Below are 16,648 nucleotides of genomic sequence, written 5' to 3'. Positions count from 1 at the left end.
AATATGTTTAGTGAAAGGTAAAATTGTAATCAGATTATGAAAATGTCAGAAAATGTAAATGTAATCAGATTACTTTTCTAAGTAACTAGTAAAGTAATACATAATGTACAATAAAATACCTGAGTTACTTCTTCAAATAAGTAACTCAAGTTACTTTTTACCCCAATCTTGGTTTCTGCCATAACCATAATTTTTTTTTTTTAAAGTTCTGGCACATTCTGGATAGACCTGGAATTATAGCAGCTTTTTTTTGTACAGCTGTAATAACTTAATATAAGAAGGGTTTATTGAGTACACTTAACACAGCTCTTATCACTGATGATGCCTTTTATTGTGCACAACCGTTCAGTATTTATGAAACCAAAATTAATCCATTCTTAGTCAAACAGGTGCTAGACAGCTCCAGCTACATCTCCTTAAAAGAAAAACCGAACGTTGCCAAACATTCACACATCTCAATGCAATGGTTACCAGCTTTCACCATTAAAAAAAGTATAAACAAAATGTAACAAAAAAAAACTATGAAAAAGACAAAGACCAAAGAGCTGAGCAAATTGATCAAATGAGATATTCAACACTGGTTGAGGCGTGCAAAAAATGTCTGAGGTTGATGTGAATCTGTTCTGTCAGTAATACTGCATGTTGCATACATGTGCAATCACATACGTGTGACGATGTAAACTTCAGATACGATCACAGCGGGAGTGTGTACGTGTTTGTTGGTTATGATATTGACAGAATTGATATCCATCATAGCATTTGTAGTCTGGAAACATGGCAAATGAATGTAGAATAAAAAAAAATAAAAAACTTACATACAAAAAGACATGTGTGGCAAATCATAGAGTGCATGCACACCACACACACACACACACACACAGAGTCAAACTTCATCGTATAAAACGACTTGACACTTTCACATGAACATGTCAATAATACGACAACATCCACAATCAGAAAGAGAAGGAAACATTACAGACATGTATAATATGATAACGTCATTCGTAATAGTGTAAAGAAACATATAAAAATACAAAAATAGGACGGTTACAATATGAAGATATGAGATACACGGACCACATCTGCAAACGTAACTTTAAAATCCCTTGTCTCTAATCATCAGGTAGTTGCCACTAACTTGTAACAAAACAAAACGGTTTTTCCTTCATGTCGTAAATACTTTCTTGCGGGTTTGGCCTGATACTAAAACACCCGTACACACACACACACAACACATAACACATTCTGAACCGAAATATCAGTTCTGGCATGAACACTGAATACTAAAATGTGTAATGTGATCTCAAGAAAATGATTAATTCAACTCAAAAATACGACACACATAATCAGCGTATTGTTTTCCTGGAAAGGAACCAATGTGATTCCCTGCTGCGTTTCCCATTATTTTTTCATTGTCGATTAGTCATACACTTCCATTATTAAGTATTCTCATAAGCATGGCAATGAGATGTAAATGAAACAAAACTACTTTCACCTGTTAGAAAGGCAGAGTAACTTGTGATATTTTGTGGCAGATGATGTGCACACAAACCCCCCCCAAAAAATAACATGCAAACATCAATTATTGATGACATGACTTCCAGGTTTACAGTACATGTTGTCAGAGATGCTTCATACAAAGTAAACAGATTTAAAAGGCTACTAATTTGTAATCTCTTTTTTTTCTCATGCTGAAATCGAATTGTACATAAAAAAAACAGGCCAAACCACTAAAGCTTTCACATTGTCCCAAAAGTAAAACCGACATTCACCCACACACATACAAAGTAAAGATTACAAAGTCAAGTTTCTCTTCGAACTTACTCCAAATCGAGTGCTTCTATTAAAACAAATACAAAGTGATAAAAAGAACATTGATAAAAGAAACCATTAAGTCAGGACTAATTTTGACTTAGTATGCTTCATCCCTCCAAAAAGTACGATTCGGGAAACATTCTGAAAGTGCAATTTGTTCTTGGGTTTTCTTTTGTTTTTGTTTGTTTCCATGTGAGTACCTAATGTACATTGAGATGCTTCTGAAGTGCAGATCACAGGTACCTTGGATCCTGTAGTTTGACTCAAAGTTAAGTGATGTTACTCAAAATGGAGGACAGACAATGAAACATTGAGCCTTGTGTCTGGTACTTGGATGCAGACTTTTAGGGTCAGGAGTGCTTTTGTTGGGTTTTAACAGGGGTTTGGGTTTAAGACCTTTCCAAAAGTCTAAACAAAGGTTTTTTTTGTTTGTTTTTCTTGTCAGTCAAGGTTATCTGTGTTTAGCTTTAGCTATTTATTTTGAATCATGTCATGTTCAAGATGCTGGCAAGAATTCATTTATATCATTTTCTTCCAAAAATGATGAAAGTGACAAAAAAAGAAGATATCGCTCCAGTTATCTCTATATCTTTTGCTTTCAATCTCATTTCATTTCTTCTCTGGAATCACTGATCCCCTTTAAATCTCACCGTCTCGTTTACTGTGGTGGAGGCACAGGGGCGTTTGGATAGAGAGAATCCCCTGGAAGTGGAGTGCTGGAATCTGGAGGGAAAAAATAATCTATTAGAAAATTATACAACAATTATATTAGTATAAAAATAATTATACATAATAAACATATTATATTAAATGTAATTATCGGGGCTAAACACAAAAAAAGCACAATGAGTTATGCATTAATTAATACATTCACTAGTAATACGATTTAATTGCTTATCAGTTTTGACCAGTAGTAGCACAGTTATCAAATTATAATTGTGTGGTCAGTGTGAGATGACAATGACATATACAAAATTTGGTGTCGATATGCAAAAGTGTTAAAAGATGTTTTTACAAAAAAACAAAAAAAGTGTTATTTTGATGATGCATTATAAAAGAACAGTTTGGCCTACAACTCTCTGTACAAATTAAAGGTACGAGTCTGGTGGGACCAGCCTAGAAAAGTATCACCATTTCCACAAAATATTCATGTTTTTAACATCGATAATAATAAGAAATGTTTTATGAGCAGCAAATCAGCATGATTTTTGAAAGATCATGTGACACTGAAGAGTAAAATTATGCTGAAAATTCATTTTTGCGACCACAGGAATAATATGTATTTGAAAATATATTAAAATAGAATTGTAATACAATTTCACAATATTACTGTTTTTATTGTATTTGTGTTCTAATAAATGCATCCTTGGATAGCATTCGAGGCTTTTTTCAAAAAGAAAAAGGGCTTCTTTAAAGAAATCGTATCAACCCCAGACTTCCGGATGGTGGCGTATGTACACCTCTACTGGACAGGAACTGATACAGTATATCACCCTCACAGTGTGTGTACATGTGTCATTACCGTGTGCTGCTCCAGCCTGTGTGTTGGTCGGGGGAGAACTGTGAGAGGCAGGTGGAGGAGCTTCACTGTGGGCATTAGAGGCGGGCACAGGGGCGGGGCTTGCCGTTGGGGGCGGGACAGATGGAGTGACAGATTGGTGGGTTACAGATGGAGTACTGCCAGACTGGTTGCCAGGCTGGTTGCTATGATGCTGGTGTTGGATCTGCTGGAAGTGTTGCTGTCTGGCTCTCATCTCTGCATACTTCAACTGCTCCATATGAAACGACTGACGATCAGCAAGAAGCTGCTGTCTCTGATACTCCAACTAGAAACATAATATACATATATGCATATTCATTTCTAATTAAAGGAACAGGTTTCCTAAAAATATGAAGATTTTCGGTGAATAATGATCATTAATGACTTTGATTTCTGACTGTTCCTCACATTGTTTTTAAAGTGCGAAAATAATTTGTCACTGTACGATTTATTTTGCTTATTTTTGGGCAGCAAAATTATAATAACTATTTTTAAAGGCAATTTGTTCCATTTATTTTTCTTGAATCTGTCTCACTTTATGCTTTTCAAGCCTTCAGAAAATATAATGCATTAAAACACATGACAAACAAGCAATTTCAGATGTGACAAGAAGTCTGCAAATTTATAATACATTTTAACTTTGGTATTGATTATTTATAAAAAAAATAGTGAATTATAATGTACATTATGAATACATTTATAATGCACTATACATAAAGGCTTTAAGTGTAACCAAAAAAAACGAATAGGAAAAATGTAATTAACAGTTATTAAATTGTAATAGTTACTAAAATGTTCTTATACTTGTTTTAAGAATGTTTATTTTTGACAGGAAAAATTATTTTAATTACATATACATTTTTTTTTCAAGAGCATGAAAGAAATAAAATCATACAAGTTTTGTAAAAATGTTGTTATTTTAGGCAACAAATCTACAAAGCTTTTGTTATAATTTAATGAACCTGACAAACCACTGAATATGCTAAATATGCTTGATTATTGAACAAAAACTACATTAGCCATGTGACCTTACCGCCTCTCTCTCTCTGTCCATGATGGTCTCCAACTCTTCAAAGTGTCTAAGTTTGATCTCCAGTTTCTTCATCTGGGTCTCCACCAGCAGAGCCACCAGAGACTTGATCTTCCTCTCCTCCACCGCAGCCAAGTGCTGAGAGGAAAGAAATCAAAGAATATAGGGTTCAGTGTTTAATTTGCGGGAAAGCTGTTTGTTTTCTCACTATGATTCCACCTTTTCACGCACCTTAGCTTTCACGGCAGCAGCAGCTAGCGCCGAAGCAGCAGCAGTGGACAGGTTTCCCTCTCCTACATCTCTCTCCACCTTTGCCTTCTTCTCTCCCTCACTCTCTCCATCCCTCTGACCCTCTTCGGATCCCTCCTTCCGTTCTTTCTCCTTCTCGCCATCGGCTGTCGGGATCCAAAAGAGTTCAGGTTAGTAACTTCACCCCTGTCTCTATATATTCATTAACTACAACGGTGGGCAACACATACAGTGGCAGTTTTGTACACGTCTTCTACAACTGATTGTTTTTTTATATTCTAGTGCATTTATATGCATTTTAGGCAAATAATGGATTAGTATATCTACATCACACTACACATCTGCATATTTTAACCTTTTGTCTTATAAGTCCTGTTTTTTTATTCTGTTGGACTTTTATCTTACACATATATTTTATTGCTGTTAACACACCCATTTCTGAGTCTGTTTTCTCTGACTCTCTGTCTGTTTCCCCCTCTCTCACTCTCTCTTCCTCTTTCTTGCCGTTCTCTCCTTGTTTTTCTTCCTCCTCACTGGGTCCATCTTTGCTCTCCTAAAATATAAGAGACACAGGAGATGAATGTGTTTATATTACGAAAATCTCATAAATCTCATTTGAACTGAAAGCTGAAATACCTGAGACCGCTATTTCATTTGTCTAATTGAATCAAGATGTATATTTTTAATTACAAATGATATTCATTGTTAATTTTTCAAACGCTTTATTAAAGTTTGAAGTCAGTAAGATTTTTCAAAGAAATTAATAGTTTTATCAATAAGGATGCAGTAAGTTGATCAAAAGTGACAGACATTTATCATTTATAATTTAACCATTTATAACCATTTATAACAAGTATACTTTCTATTAATAAAATAATGCTGAAATATATATATATCACTGTTTACACAAAGATATTAAGCAGCTCAACTATTTTCAACATTGATGATAATATCAAGAAATCTTTATTGAGGAGCAAATCAACATATCTGATCTGAATGATTTCTGATCATGAGACACTGAAGACTGGGTCATGATACTGACATTTTTTATTAATACTGTATTACCATCACTTTAATAATTTAATAATTACATTTTAAACTATATTATGAAATTATTTTAAATTCAAATAATATTTCACAATATTTCACATTTCAATATTTAATATATAATATGTTTTTACCATTTTTATCAAATAGATGCATCCTTAGTAAAAATAACAAACTTTTAAAAACATTTTAAATGTTACAGATCCCATGTATGCATATGTGTGTGTGTGTGTGTGTGTGTGTATATATATATATATATATTTTCCAAAATCCTAAAAACCTTTTTCCCCTTCCCGGTTTAAATCAGATTTTTAATCCAACATTTTCAATGCAGTCTCATTTCTTTTTGGACTACAATGCACTTATTTTGTCTGTACACACCTTATTGTCCTTCTTATCTTGGCTGGATTGACCATCACTGCTTTTATTCTCCTCATTTCCATCCTCTGCTGAAAAAACAACCATACAAAGTTAAGTTCTCTCACTATTTACTTTTAGGGAAAATATGTTTGTTCACTTACCGGGTTTGTCAGAGTCTTCAAGACCGGTTCCTGCGATGCCGCTGCCCTCCAGGCCGTAGAGAGGGTCTGACCTTCCGCTTGCTCTGGCCGCCTCCTCCACTCGACGCACATGAGCCTCCACCAATGCAGCTGGTACCTCCTCCTTCATTCGAGAGAACTCCTCTGAGAAAGAGAAGAGAAACATGATGTTCATGTAGAAAAATTCAAAATACAACTACTTTTGTGATACATTTCACCCTTTTTGGAGCTTGAGCTCAGTTACTATTCACTATTGTTGTATTAAAAAAAAGTTAAATTCATTTCAAGGGTAAGTATAATGGTTTTAATTTTTGTTTAAACAATTACTTTAATAATGTAACTTCTCACCAAGCGCAGATTTAGCAGCAGCTGAAGCCACTCGTGGGTCAACCACAGAGGCCAGGAACGCCACAGTGCTCATAACAGGGTTCCCCGCTTGACTGAACGGAACCGGCTGATAGGCTAGCGGGCCCAGGGAGGCGGAGCTTTCCTCCAGGTAGGGGTCTTCAATCGGTAGACGCAGGAAGTGGAGAATGCACTCATCCTGTGTGCGGCTGCCCACGTGCTCCGAAACTTTATTCCAGTCATCTTTATACATCTCTAGACCCTGAGAACAAACGGGAATTATTATGTGAGTGTGAAAGAGCGGAAGTTGAGTTAACACAACAGAAAATTTACAGTCAGTAGGATTTGCATTAAATTGATCAAAAATGACATTGTTACAAAAAATATATTTCAAATGATTTTAATTTATCAAAGAATCCCAGTTTACACAAAAATATTGAATATTATACATAAGAAATACAGCAGCACAACTGTTTTCAACATTGATGATAATATAAAATGTTTCTTGAAATCAGCATGTTAGAATGATTTCTGAAGGATCCATTGACAGTGAAAACAGGAGTAATAATGCTGAAAATTCAGATTTACCATAACTGGAAAAAACTATGTACAAATATATTAACATAGTAAACAGTAATTTTAAATTGTAATAATATTTCACAAATTTCTGTATTTTTTAGCAATTAAATGCAGCATTTGTGAGAATACAAGACTTTTGAGCAGTAGTGTAATTTGTAATAATAAAAAAATAATATGAAATAAGAAAAAAGCATTTTGACTAGTGGTAGATTTTTTATATGTATATACAGTACAATACCTCCAGCAGTAGCAACGTCTCCTGGTCCGTCCATTCCCGAGTGGCACTGGCAGCATTTTTATTCTGTGCAATGACAAAAAAAGGTCCTTAATCTTTCTCACAGTGATCAAAATCTTATTTCATATTGCAAAATTCCTTTCAACCTCACACTCTCTCTACGCCATGTGTGATATTTAATAGGCGGCTCTTACTTTAACTGGACCACTCTTCTTACTGTACACATCTGTCCTCAAACCAAAGTTCTGTAGGTCGGCAGGTTTGTCCTTCACTTTGTCAGGGAATGATAGCATCTGTTGAGAAGATGAAGTCTAGAGAGAATGAAGAGAAGAAAAGAGCTTAGATAAGTGAATATAGACAAAAATGTACATGGAAAGTGTGTTTTTAAGGGCTGTCGCAGAAAAGAAAGAAAAAACAAGTCATCTCTGGCAAGAATACATGTGTGTTTTATTTGACCTGGGATGCTTTAGGCTGTAGTGGTACCAGACTTGATGGAGTATCTGCCAGTACGTGAAAGTGTGAGGTGGGTGGAGGTCCCATGGGAGTGGGCCGACTTTCTGAATCCACCTGATAGTTAATCAAGCCCCATTGTTCCAGAAACGCATGGACTCTGTTCACACACACACACACACTTTCACAGTCAACATTCATCAAGTCAAAAAGAACCATGCATATATAATATAAACAGGTATTTTAGAGGTGTAATTCTTTTCCCAGACCTCATAATGGCACAAACATCTCCAGCCAGGTTTCTACGGCAAGCTGTGGAGGTCAAATACTCTTGTGGGTTCAGTCTGTACGTGTCGATCATGAAGTTACGGTATGCCAGATAACTGTAACACAGCAAAGTGTGAAGATCATGAAGATGAAGATTAAAGTGCCCCTATTATCCTTTATACTTGTTATATTAGCTTTCATGCAGTATCTAATAAAGCTGTTTGTGAATGTAAAAGGTCTAAGTTTTAAAGATCAAAGTGCACAACAAATAAAGTTATTGTTTCCTACAAGAAAAAAAAAACAGACCCCAAGTTTAAAATAGCATAATACGGTCATTTTAACGAAGGTCAATAGATACACATTTAAGTTCAAATCAATCTTTGTGCATTTGTTCACCAGCAGATATTCTTACATTTCAGGAGTCTTCGACTTGTTCTTCCCATTGAAAAACTCAGGCAGTGCTCTGCGCTCAATAGCATGGACACTAAAGAGACAGAAATAGACTGTCACATTCAGACTTTGTTTTGACTCTTGCTTTATATATAGTGTCAAAACAGAATTGCCAATTGCTGCCTATCTACTGTAAATGGGCGATTCTTGATGAGAATATGTTCCAAAGCTGTGTGTGTGCGTAGTCGCAGTACCTGTTATAGTCAAACCAAGCAGCATAGCTAGGGATAATGATATGATGGGTCTGTTCAGTGACATTATCCTCATGAAGATCGGATCCCTTCACCGGTTCTCCTTTCACGCTCTGGGAACCTTCTTCTTCCTCCTAGAAACACACAAACGTAAAGCTAACCATGAATGCTGCTATGGGATTTAAACATTTGAGACAATATTGATAACCTAGTCTAATATAAATATGTAAATTAGCTAAATGTTAAGATTTTGATCAATTTAAAACAATCAAACCCTGTTGTACTAACTTATGGAGATCATACAACTAGAAATTGAAATAAGAAATTCTTAATTTTTTTATATAATATTTTCTCTCAAATTGTTAAGATTCTTTAATTTAGATATAAAAATGCAATTAGTAATAAATCAACATGTATTGTTTATTTATATATTAAGTATTACATAATAAATTAATACTTTTCAATTAAATGAAAAAAAAAAAAAATCCAAAACAGAAGCATGGTTATTATTTGGTCTCAGTATATATAAAAAATTAACTGAAACTTGTGAGCATAAAAACTGTGAAATGTGGCTCATATAATTGCTGCTGTACCTTTCCAACAGTCTCCATTGATTCATCCTCTTGCTCATCTAGGTGTGATAGCAGAAGAAAAAATAAACTCAGAAGTGAATTCATTTTGCAAAAAAAAAAAAAACATTGTTAATTAGAACAGAAAGCTGAAGTGTGTGCTTTTCATGTGCCTGTCATTAACAAGCTTCCTCCTATTTCAGCTCAATGTGCAAAGACAGCTTTAAGCAGACATTCATAGGTTGACATCCTTTATTTTTGCAGAAAAGACACACTTCACCTTTCGGTTAGTCTGAGTGGCAGGTGTGTTAGAGACAGAAGCTACTGTACAGACATACCCAGGTCAGTCATAGTGCCTCCTTTCACTGGAGTAGAATCTGAATCCTTCTTAGTCACTACACACACAAATATCAAAATTACACACGATAGAGACCCAATTGTTAGGTAAAAAGATGTGTGAATTTACCTGTTTTAGGTAGTGTAGCTTCCTCCACTGCAGGCACAGGTGAGGGTTCATCTAACTCTTTAGTCAGATCTTCCTGTTCTTCCTCTCTCTGTCCTCTTTTGGACTTAGTGTAGGGTGTAGTGGGCCTGAAAACACACACACATACACACACACAGAGAGAGAGTGTCATCTTTACATTTCCAGTGCATCCATTGATTTAATGAAATACACATTATTTGATATCTCAAATCTATTTTGTGTGTAATGCCAAACATGATTTGGCGCACAAACTTAAATTTTCCCAGTATTCTACTTTTATTGAAATTAAAATATCATGCTTTTAGTGTTTTTAAATGCTTTATGCATTTTCTGACAAAATACGGAATTTTTATTTAGATGCCCCGTTTTTATCTTTATGAAATCATTTCTTCTCAACATTGTTTCAAAATATTCTGAATGTAACATTTCTTGAAAATTGTGTTGAATGATATTTAAATTTATATAGGGATAACAGTTTAGGAATCCATTGAAATTTATTAGCCACTAAATATTAAGGGCATACACTTCCTCCTATGGTGGATACGGGCCTGGTACTTTTGGGCCTGTGATGTGAAAATAAGATTTCATATAATTCATATATTTAAATACATCTAAAAAATAAATCCATTTCAGAAATTCTCTGAAACAAATATCACTGATTCCGTAATAAAAAATACCCTTTCTTGGTGTTTTTCTTCTTGCTCTCCTGCGGTGGAGGGGTAGGAGATGGAGACGGGGAACGCTTCCTCTTTTTGGCACTGCTGGGTTTTTTATCCCTCCTTTCATCTGGAGTGCTCACTTCATCTGTGAGAGTCTTCGCTGAAATCCTCTTCCTCCTCGGTCCTCCCTCTCCCACCTCATAGTCTTCCTCATTCATCCACTCATTAAACTGATCCAGGTCCAGAATCCACTTGGCATGAACCTACACACACGAACACATAAACTTGTCAGGTGATAAAGTCAGGTGATAAATGGCTGGATTTCTCAGATAACCATCAGCTAATCAAAAAACAACAACATGAAAGGCAGATAGAGCATGTGCAAGACAAAAGAGACAAAGAAAAAGAGAGGTAAAGGATTGGAGACAGATGGAGAGAGGTAAGGGGGGGTTTCTAACCTTCCTGGGCTTCTCAGCAGTGGGCGGATCCTCCACAGCAGCCTCCACCTCACTGGCTGAGATCCATGTGTCATAACTGCATCATGAACACAGCACATTAATCCTGCATTCATATACACACCTTAACTGTGTGTGTGCACGTGTGTGTGTGTGTGTGTGTTCACCTATCAGGCCAGTAGCCCCAGTGTAGCAGCATCTGTTTGTCTCTCTTCATTACAGGACGGACCCACTCTTCTGAAAACCACACACAAACCAATTACAATATTAGTGCAGAAAACCATTCTTCTGTTTAAATGGAGCAACACAAAGGGGCTAAAAGCCTTGACAAATAGGCCTTTTGGGAGAATACAAGAGGAACATTTTAACCTAGGGGGGTGTTTGGTCCCATTGCACCCTACGCATGTGTGTGAACTGTGAATGTAGATTTTTACATTATGAACAACACACAGCAGAACGTACCGTCCTCCAGACTAGCAGGAATAGGCACCACTACATGAGAGCTCGAAAGCTTATCTTCAGTCACAGACCCCTAAAACACACACATACATGTCAAATAAGATTGACTTCAAAGAAATAAAATATTGAAATATGGACAGTTCGATATTTCAAATCTAAAAATCATAAAAATGACTTTTTTAAATTATGCAAATATAAACTTAAGTGACATTGTAAATAAAGCTGTATCAGTAGGTTAGTTTTATACCTTAACTTTAATGTATTTCAGGGCATATATATATATTTATACCATGGTCTGTCAGAATATTCAATTGTGATTGGCTGGAAGGTGTCAATTTAGTCACCGTTCTGGATTAATTCACTGATCTCACTGAAGCACACACACGACAAAGAGATCGGAGATCATGCTGTGTACGTGTGCATGAAAACTTGTTGTCAATGCTTCCCCATAACTTTTATTAATAAGTTAACTTCGCAACTGAATCGCTACACTTTATTACTCAACAAGGAGGCTGTAATGTCACTGTTTTTGAAGTAATTAAACTTACAGCTTCTATGCTAGTAGAGAGATGCTGCTTAGATGCAGGTAAATATTATATTATTATGAATATTATAAAAAGCTAAAAAAAACAAAAAACCCTGAAATGAATAAATTATTAATATACTAAAAAATACTTTTTAAAAATACATTATCCAGCCATAACTAGATGGCCTTTGTAACAACTAAAACGAATGGTTTTTGGAAGTACCTGGTGTCGTTTAATGATGTCCTTCAGTTTTCCCAGTAGTTTGGGCTCTATCTCTGAACTCAGGTAAATCACAGGTCGGGACAAACAGTTATTCTACAAAGGAAAAAACACATTATTCAATCTCACATATGCACATACTAATAAATCCAACCATTTGATGATTGCAAGTAAATGTTCATCTGACTGGAACACTGTGTCTGTAATATTGCATTTGATACACACCTGTACCAAAGATTTCTCTATAGTCATGAACATTTCAACATTGCGGTCCATTCTGGAAGGGTTCTGGAAGTCAAATCTCCTCCTGGCGGATACAAAAGTGAACAGTTAATGAGTATGAATTAGGTTTTTGATCCGTAATCATTGAAGTGGGCACTTTATGTATCACTGGTGAGCACTTTAACACTACAGGATTACTACACTAATAGAAAGTTGAAATGAAAATGTCATGCAGAATCTATTCAGCAGCATAAGGACCAATTGACACCACGATGGAGGCGAATCACGACCCTCTTGGTGAGTGTGTCAGAAGGTTAAGTGCCAGAGAAATTATACAACAATTGATTAAGCCACTCAAATAAGTGGCAAACATACATGTTAAATTAATAGATTCTTAAATAGTCCACATAATTAATTTATTTTACATTACATCCTCCCTATAACCTATAAACATAAGTGGCTGAAGATGGTGTCTAATGAAAAAAAAAACATTTTTACAATCATCCTAAAATAGAAATATATTTATTTATTCCAATGACCCAAAACATTATAACCATCTGTCTATATTAATTATCCATATTAATGGCCGGACCCAAGGTTTCCAAGTAAAACATTGCCTAGAGCATCACACTCCCCCCACTGGCTTACTATTGTCCCACAGTGCATCTTAGTGCCATCACTTCCCTAGGTTAACAGCACACAAGTACACAGCCGTCCACAGGTTGTAAAAGAACACAGGACCCATCGGGCCAGTCGACCTTCTTCCACTGCTCAGTCCAGTTCTAACGCTTGCGTTTTCACCGGTGGACAGGGGTTATTATAGGCACTCTGATTGGTCTGAGATACACGGTGCATTGTGACACATTCCTCCCATAGCCATAATTAATATATTTTGTGTGACTTGTGCCACAGTGGACCTTCTGTTGACTCAGACCAGATGGGATAGCCTTTGTTGCCCTCATGCATTGATGAGCCTTGGGCACCCAACACCCTGTCAATGGTCTGTGCTTCGAAGTCGAACCACTGCTGACAGGGAGCAACCCACAAACCTTGCCATTTCAGGGATACTCTGACTCAGTCGCCTTGCCATAACAATTTGGCCCTAGCTTGTCAAAGTCGCTCAGATCTTTATTCCGGCCCATTTCTCCTACATCCAACATACTGATTATAAGAACTGATTGTTTGCTTACCATCTAATCTACCCAGATCTTAATATGTGCCCTTCTAAGGAGATCGATGTTTGTTTACCCCATGACTGGTCATAATGTTTTGGCTCAGCAGTGTATACATATATATCATTTTTCATTTTCATTATTAATTTACATAATTATAATGTCAAATAATAAAGAGGAGTGAAAGAAAGAGAGGAAGACAGAAGAGCATTACCATCCTTGATCACTCTTAAACTTGTAGGCAGCGGCCAGAATATGACACAGGGCTCCTCCAGATTTGAAATCCAAAAAACACTTCATCTACGGGAGAGAGGAGAGCAGAGCATCATCAGAAATCTACATGGTGCACTGATTACTTTATACTGTGTTGAAAGAAGGCTTGTGTGAGTACCGGTAGCTTAGTAAGGGGAGGGTTGCTGACATGTCGGCCAAACACTTCCTCTTGAAACTGAAGCAGTTGAACCACCAGACTCGATAAAGATTTATTGGTGGGGGGCTCTGCTTGAATATACTAGAAAGAACCACAGAAAGTTTAAGGAGCTAGAAAACATAATAAAAGGAACATACATAAGGATTAGTCACAGAGCAATACATCAACCAGGCAGATTAATCATTTAATATTCGGCCATTCTGATTTATCAGAATTATATTTTGTGACCATTGCAATTTTGTATTACGTATGCGAGGCTCAAATTCATGTTAATTCAAACTTTCGCTCAAATGTAATTCTGATAATACAATTCAAGAAAAGAAAGTATTTATTCAATTAAAAAAATGGAAAATAAATACACTTTCAGTCATAGATCTAAAAACACATGGACATGCTTGATCTGTCAGCTTTCCTCCATACATAAATGTAACATCTACATTTATCACAATCTGCATCACTTCGCTATTTAAAAAAAATGTAAAAACCAGTACCTAAATTACATAAAAGTGAAGGATGCTCTGAGTAGGATGTAAATGACTGAACATCAATGCATCTTCATCCTCAAACGCTGTGATGACAGTGCACATATTTTATAAATAAGTTTCATATTTTTATTTGAAATTTAAATTCATTCATTTATGTTTCCGTATTGTAACCTTAATTTCATATTGCAATAATTCCAGTGTAAATGCATTAAAATAGGTTTGCTTTGAAAAAAAAATATATAAATAAACGTTTTATATGTAAAGAATTTATTTCTTTATCTCATATATGAAATGCATTAGCAATTTCATTCAACTGAGGTGTTTAGTTAGCGGGAAATTAAGATTTCGTTGCACACTATATTGTCGAATTCCAAGTCATTTCCATGAGTACATTATGCAGAGAAAAAATATTCTTCACACCAAACTGTGAATTTCTCATCGTCTGTATCACATTGCAGCTTTTATAAGCACAGCGCGCGAGATTTGGCTGCACATCTGGATTCACGCACTTGCGCTGGCAATACCGCAGCCCCGTTACACGAGCTGGCCTCTCTTGAATAAAAGAGAAAGGCCATTCATAAAAACCCTATTAGAGAAGGTCTAATGACTAGCCAGAGATGTAGAAACGACATCAGATATTGAAGATGAAGCCGATCCTTGGGTACGTCTTAAGACTTTTCTCAAGACAAGCATGCAGCATCTTCTATTGTCTGAGACGCGTCAGACTGGATTTTAAACAGCTGGATTTCTCTCCATCTCCTTTCCTGCCCTCCCCTCTCCTCTCTGCCTACCCGCATCGAGTCTGTCCTTTCCTGCACAAATAACTCAATGACCGTTCGTGCTGGTTACAAATAAACGAATTGTACCTTTTTATAATTCTTGCCCAGCCAAACTCGGACATTGTCGAACTGCGAGACGGTATCAGACGCTTCGAAATATTTTACATTCGGGCCGCCGTCTTTCTTCCGTACCGCCATCTTTGTCTGCTCCAAAGTTTTGCCACCCACCGCCCTCTGGCGGTCATTTGTTTTTTGCTAGAGTGACTATGAAACGACCCCCATTCTGGCTCAAATTCTTGGTTTACAGTTCTCTTGCAGCTTTGAGAAAACTTGAACCAAAATGGCGGAAAAGGGGGGCCAGTTACTTATCTGTATCCCAACCCCCTTCTCCAAATAGTGAATCACATCTCCACGTTGAGCTTTGCACAATAGGTTGATGTAGTCGCTTAGTCCTCGTATTTAAGTAACCTTGATGGACCTCTACCACCTGGGTTAAAGTAGCCTCATATTTCTCTCAAGCTGTAGAAATATGTAAAGGCAAATCACCCAAATCACTTGATTTCTTAACGCTCAATAACAGTAGGCTATTTACCACACACCAGCAAACAGCAAGTCATTTTGAATGGCTAGTGATAATGAGCAGGAAGAAAATTTGTCTGTCAATGTTGTTACTGGATGCACTGGGCCATCTCGACTCGAACTATTAATGTTCAAGTTCAAGTTCAAGTCCAGTCTTCAAATAGCAATATCTAAAAGTACCCAATAGGTGTCGCTGCTGTCTAAAGTAAAGTTGTCAGTGCTGCGTTTGGTTTGTTTAGTGCTGATTGTTCGGTAAGTAGACAATGACAACATAGTTTAAAGGAGTCATAACCTGTAATTTTCACTTTTCCACGAGAATCAATGTATGCTATGATTGCCTAACGATTATAATCTCATATTCTGCCCATTTAATGGCACAGTAAACATGCTTATCAATATGATAGGCCTATACCTTCTTGACTTTTCCTAATCTATATCTATCTACAGGTGAAACTCAAACAATTTGAATATCGCAAAAGTTCATTTATTTCAGTAATTCAACTTAAAAGGTGAAATATTATATAGATATTATAGATTGCATGCAAAGTGAGATATTTCAAGCCTTTATTTGTTAGCATTTTGATGATTATGGCCTATCTATCATCTATCTGTCTATGGAGACGTTTTCATGTTCATGTCTATGATATCCATTTGTGAGAATCTTTTATCCTTCAGTGCTTTTTCAAATGATATTTTAAACTGTGATTGTGAGGCCTTGCGTACACAATTCATTTGAGCTGTAGAGACCTGCAATGTCAGTGTAGATTGACAAACAGTGAAACTTTCTCCTTCCTAACCATGTTTCTGCCAGAGTCATCATAATTTCAGAGAGTGTTGGTGTTGCGGTCTAGCCAACATCTCTTTGACCTTTT

At 36.2% G+C, this 16,648-nt stretch overlaps 1 protein-coding gene across 3 annotated transcripts; it reads right to left on the bottom strand.

Annotated features, from left to right (window-relative positions):
• Nucleotides 1-309: 309 nt before the first annotated feature.
• On the bottom strand, nt 310-15,423 carry smarcc2 (SWI/SNF related BAF chromatin remodeling complex subunit C2). 3 transcript variants are annotated; one of them, XM_039689147.2, is made up of 26 exons: nt 15,285-15,423; nt 13,895-14,014; nt 13,718-13,803; nt 12,335-12,416; nt 12,113-12,205; nt 11,367-11,436; nt 11,072-11,141; nt 10,908-10,983; nt 10,468-10,712; nt 9,773-9,897; nt 9,645-9,701; nt 9,331-9,368; nt 8,741-8,871; nt 8,509-8,580; nt 8,099-8,212; nt 7,836-7,989; nt 7,574-7,690; nt 7,383-7,445; nt 6,569-6,827; nt 6,203-6,364; nt 6,063-6,130; nt 5,067-5,187; nt 4,617-4,780; nt 4,389-4,523; nt 3,338-3,641; nt 310-2,538 (listed from the first exon to the last, which is right to left on the bottom strand). In XM_039689147.2, exons 1-26 carry the CDS (start codon nt 15,393-15,395, stop codon nt 2,474-2,476), a joined length of 3,102 nt encoding a protein of 1,033 aa, XP_039545081.2. In that variant the 5' UTR covers nt 15,396-15,423; the 3' UTR covers nt 310-2,473. The 3 variants fall into 3 exon arrangements, with proteins under 3 accessions (XP_039545081.2, XP_039545082.2, XP_039545083.2); XM_039689148.2 differs by having other exon boundaries at nt 6,063-6,127; XM_039689149.2 differs by lacking the exon at nt 9,645-9,701.
• Between the last annotated feature and the right edge of the window lie 1,225 nt (nt 15,424-16,648).

This window comes from Pimephales promelas, chromosome 8 (assembly GCF_988280905.1).
Source record: "Pimephales promelas chromosome 8, fPimPro1.hap1.1, whole genome shotgun sequence".
NCBI classification, from domain to species: Eukaryota; Metazoa; Chordata; class Actinopteri; order Cypriniformes; family Leuciscidae; genus Pimephales; species Pimephales promelas.
This window is presented reverse-complemented; position numbering and strand designations above follow the sequence as displayed.